This window comes from Oncorhynchus mykiss, chromosome 11 (genome assembly GCF_057628025.1).
Source record: "Oncorhynchus mykiss isolate SJ-2025 chromosome 11, ASM5762802v1, whole genome shotgun sequence".
Classification (NCBI taxonomy): Eukaryota; Metazoa; Chordata; class Actinopteri; order Salmoniformes; family Salmonidae; genus Oncorhynchus; species Oncorhynchus mykiss.
In genome coordinates, this window is record NC_143032.1 from 21,315,081 (window position 1) to 21,319,626 (window position 4,546).

Consider the following 4,546-nt stretch of genomic DNA (forward strand, 5'->3'; position numbering starts at 1 on the left):
AGAAATTAAGGCTATTCTATGCAAGTCATTGCCAAGAAAATGAAGATCTCGAGTAGGAGATAGGAGGCCCCGGTGCACAACTGAGAAAGAGGACAAGTACATTAGAGTGTCTAGTTTAACAATGTCTACACTGTATTTCTGATCAATTTGATGTTATTTTAAAGGATAAAAAAATGCTTTTCTTTAAAAAATAAAGACATTTCTAAGTTCCCCAAACGTTTGAACGGTAGTGTATGTTTTTAAGGAAGTGCGTATGACCACAAACTTTACTAATACTGTCCTACCATCTGTTGTCGTCTGGGGATGTCCCACTGTAATAACATATAATAAAAAAACGAATTAACAAATAAATAACTAATAAACCTGAAAGTCAAAGATGCTTCCTCAGAGTAACATTATAGTTATAACAGACCAGTTTAATGATTGTCTCTGAGTCCATCCATGACTCACAATGTAACATAACCTGCTCAAACAATTAGCTTTTTGATGAATTAATGCAGGATTATTTTCATTCACTGGTTTTTCACTTTTACAAACATTATGGATAGTGGAAAACCAAATCTTTTCTCAGGTTTTGAACATTCAAAATAACTCCCAAAACATCCACTTTGAAGTGTTTTCATAACAAGATACATGAATCATACAGTGTTTGTTTGTTTCCATAGTTGCAGTTCAATATTCAAGTCATTGTTCATAGGCCTTCAGGCTTTGTCAGAAACATCCAGTTTACCAGACACCAAAGTAATGGTCCTGTCAAATACAACTGTCTGTAATTGAACTGAAAAATAAAACTAAGATACATTCCAATGTGGCCAAGAAGTGGAATTCCTCAAAAACACTGATTCAAAGTAAAGCTTTATAATTCCACGATTAACGGAATGGCACTAGATGCAAAATTACATTGAATTCACTGTCTTTGGTGGAAAGAAAAAATAAATGTTTTTCTGTCACAGTTTGGAGACCGTCAGTAAAGACTTACTGAGGTCCTTGGCCTCCCCGGCCGTCCTGACTCTCTCGTAGCCCAGGACAGCCATGGAGTGATGACAGTAGTCCTCCACCTGTTTGATCTGCTGGATGCTGAGCACTGTTCTCCATGCGCTGGCAGCCTGAGTGGCGTTCCTGGAGGACACTATGAACGGCTTGGAGGACGAACTAGACCCACCCGTCATGTTCAGAGCAAACGACTCAATGTCATGGTTGGTGGTGAGGTTGGCGAAGCGGTAGATGTTCCTCAGGATCTTCACAGGGTTCTCCACCAGGTCCTCATAACGCACGGCCATGTACTTCCCTTTGAGCCAACTGGGAGGGTTTAAGGCCGTCCTCAGGGTCCGGGAGGTGCGGTCACAGATCACCTCCATGGCGCCGATGGAGTGGTAGTCCGAGCCGTCCTTCTTGTTGGTTTTGTGGTTGGGGTCGACAAAGGGGATCCTGCGGAGCTTGGGGTCCCTGCTCCGGACCACCTGCAGGTTCTCCCGGATCAGCCCATGTCGGGACTTGATCCTGGAGTTGGCCACGGCCCGGGGGTCCCTGACCAGGTGAACTACCTTCACGTCCAGCGACGGGTCCTCCATGAGGGGGGCTAGAACGTTAACGTCCAGGATACGCACCCCTTTAATAACAATAGTGCTGTACTTGAGGCACTCCTCCTCCAGTAGTCTAAGGCTTTGAGGTGGGCACTTTTTACACACCTTGTCGTCCACCATCCCCACCACCTCTTTCCTGTAGGCAGAGCAGAGGGGGTAGGAGCACACCACCTTATTCAGGGTGGCCCCAAAGAGTCCTAGGGAAGTAAAGTTCTTTCCCCCTGGGCTGTTGTACAGCTGGAACACAGAGAGATCACAGCGGTATAAGGAGCTGAGCATGTCCCTGGCTGCCCCCTGCAAAGACACTGCATCTCCCGGGTACAGCTTCTGCCAGATGTGCCACATGGGTTCATACAGGAAGAACACTTCAGGATTTTGGTTAAACAGCTCCCCGAAAAAGGAGGACCCAGACCTCCATGTGGTCAGAACATAGACCAACTGTCTTTTCTTGGCCAGAGAGGGTCTGTAGAGGAACCGGATGTCTGATCTGCCATGATAGGTAGTACTCCTCATCTGGTGATTGCACTGCTGGGGCTCTTTAGTCCATTTATAGTTGGCCAAGTTCAGCATGGTCAGCACCAGCAGCAAGAAATAAGCTATAAACAACACAATCCGCTTTCTGCGTAGCACCTTCATCACAATGCCGGGCTGGGCTATTATCTTGGTATGGTTCCTGTACGTTTTGAGCTTTCTCCCGTAGCCAGCATCCTTCTCCCAAGGCGCTGTCAACTTCAGTTGTTGGTGGTATTGTTTCCCTCTCATCTGTAACCTAGGAGTGAGTGGCTCTCACCACTGGGAGAAAGCTTCTTACATTTACAATAGGCGAACCCGTACAGCGTATTGAATATCTCCGGTGGGAATTGATACCGACCGAATCCAATGCTAAATGATTAGGTAATACCCCAGCCAACAGATTCGATATCACAATACGATTCGCGATCCAAAATACGATAACGCCGCTCTGCCTTTACTGCAGTGCGCAAGGCTCTTCACATGAAAATGTTTCCATTACGGGTATTACAGTGCGTATTGCGTTAGGCCTGCCATCAAAAAACAAAACGAAGAACCGTTCATGCAAACAATTTACGCCCTCCTTGACAATATTCAGTGTAGGCATCTCAGCGCAGTTAAAATCTGATGCGCCCCGGTATAGATGGAGCCTATATGAACATTGTACCACAGCACACAAGTAATACGTTAGAAATTACGCGCTCCAGCTTCTTCTTGAATAATGCCGCTAAATGTCGCAGGTATATCCAGAGGTGAGTCTATTCGTCCAAAGAATCAAATATTTCCATTATTCCTGATGTGCTGTATTGTATCTCTTAACCATTGAAACAGGACTGATTTAATCAGAGTACAGGGAGAAAAGCCCTCCCTTCTCTAAACGCCATTGGAGCATGATAGGATACGTGCATAAACGAGTTACGCCCTTGGTTCTTCGGCACGTCTGTCAACAATGAATGCACCGCTCTCAACACGCTCACATTTGAAAAAAGGCAACAGTAAACATGTCGTCTCTCACGAATGATGCAGCGCCCCCGCTTGGGCCAATTGAGATATCGCGTGTGACTAACACATTTCAGTTTCGCAAATTTAAGTGAATTACTTTAGCTCTGGTCTTGGGCCAATCAGTGTTATTTTGTAAATGCTGGATGTTTATGGCAAGACGCATCATTCACTGAAGTTTCGTCAACATCGGCCAAGTGCTGTCTGAGATATCGCGTGTGACTAACGTACAAAGGCACCGACGGATGGAGACAGATCCACAGTCCCCTCCCCGATTTCATCGTGGGGGACAACAAAGTCTCGCAGCAATGGTAGACGTCACAACTGTGGAAAATGATGCTGTTGTTAGGATAGAATAGAAATGTAAGGGATGCTGGTGTCCGCTCTGGCAGTGTAGTAGCATTGGGTCGACTCAGCTCCGGTCGGTTAATTTATAGACTTGCTTAGCGCACTGTTATGCAACTAGGCTATTAGTAGAAATCTGTTACACACATTGTTTCAATGTTACAATGTATCATATCAATGTGTGGTAGTATTTTCAAATCGTATGTTTTGTTGCATTTTCAGGGAGAACAGACAATAGTCTACATTCAAGGTCTGTTGGTAATATTAATGATCATGTTTCACCATATCTGTATCCTCTCATATTGTGCTGGCCTAGGCAGCAAGTAATCGATAGCTCCCATTAGAGACATGTGTTTTGCCAAGTCTCAAGAGCTACTGTAGACCTGACGGCCGTTTGAAAACGGGACCAAACGGGACCAATGGAAGGTAGGCAATGAGAGCAGTTCTGCCCAAACTGGTAACTGAACTGCCTATCCTGTCCTGTGATCTCAATTCAATTCAAGGGAAGTAGATAATATACAAAAGTGAAATAAACAACAAAAATGAACAGCAAACATTACACTCACAGAAGTTCCAAAAGAACAAAGACAAATGTCATTATGTCTATATACAGTGTTGCAACCATGTGCAAATGGCCAAAGTACAAAAGGGAAAACAAACAAACATAAATATGGGTTGTATTTACAGTGGTGTTTGTTCTTCACTGGTGGCCCTTTTCTTGTGGCAACAGGTCACAAATCTTGCTGCGGTGATGGCACACTGGAATTTCACCCAGTAGATATGGGAGTTTATCAAAATTGGATTTGTTTTCGAATTCTTTGTGGATCTGTGTAATCTGATGGATATATGTGTCTCTATGGTCATATATTTGGCAGGAGGTTAGGAAGTGCAGCTCAGTTTCCACCTCGCAGTGTGCACATAGCCTGTCTTCTCTTGAGAGCCAGGTCTGCCTACAGCGGCCTTTCTCAATAGCAAGGCTATGCTCACTGAGTCTCTCTCACCAGCCAAATTGGAATCAGTGGTAATCCACTTTTTGACAGCTGTCAGCGTGGAATTGACAACCATGGCAAGCGATAAACCCATATGTTTTAGGGGCACGGATCAAATGC

At 44.7% G+C, this 4,546-nt stretch overlaps 1 protein-coding gene across 1 annotated transcript; it reads right to left on the reverse strand.

Moving 5' to 3' along the window:
- Positions 1-395: 395 nt before the first annotated feature.
- On the reverse strand, positions 396-4,546 carry LOC110535463 (carbohydrate sulfotransferase 2-like). The gene has a single exon (XM_021620476.3). It carries the CDS (start codon positions 2,343-2,345, stop codon positions 948-950), a length of 1,398 nt encoding a protein of 465 aa, XP_021476151.1. The 5' UTR covers positions 2,346-4,546; the 3' UTR covers positions 396-947.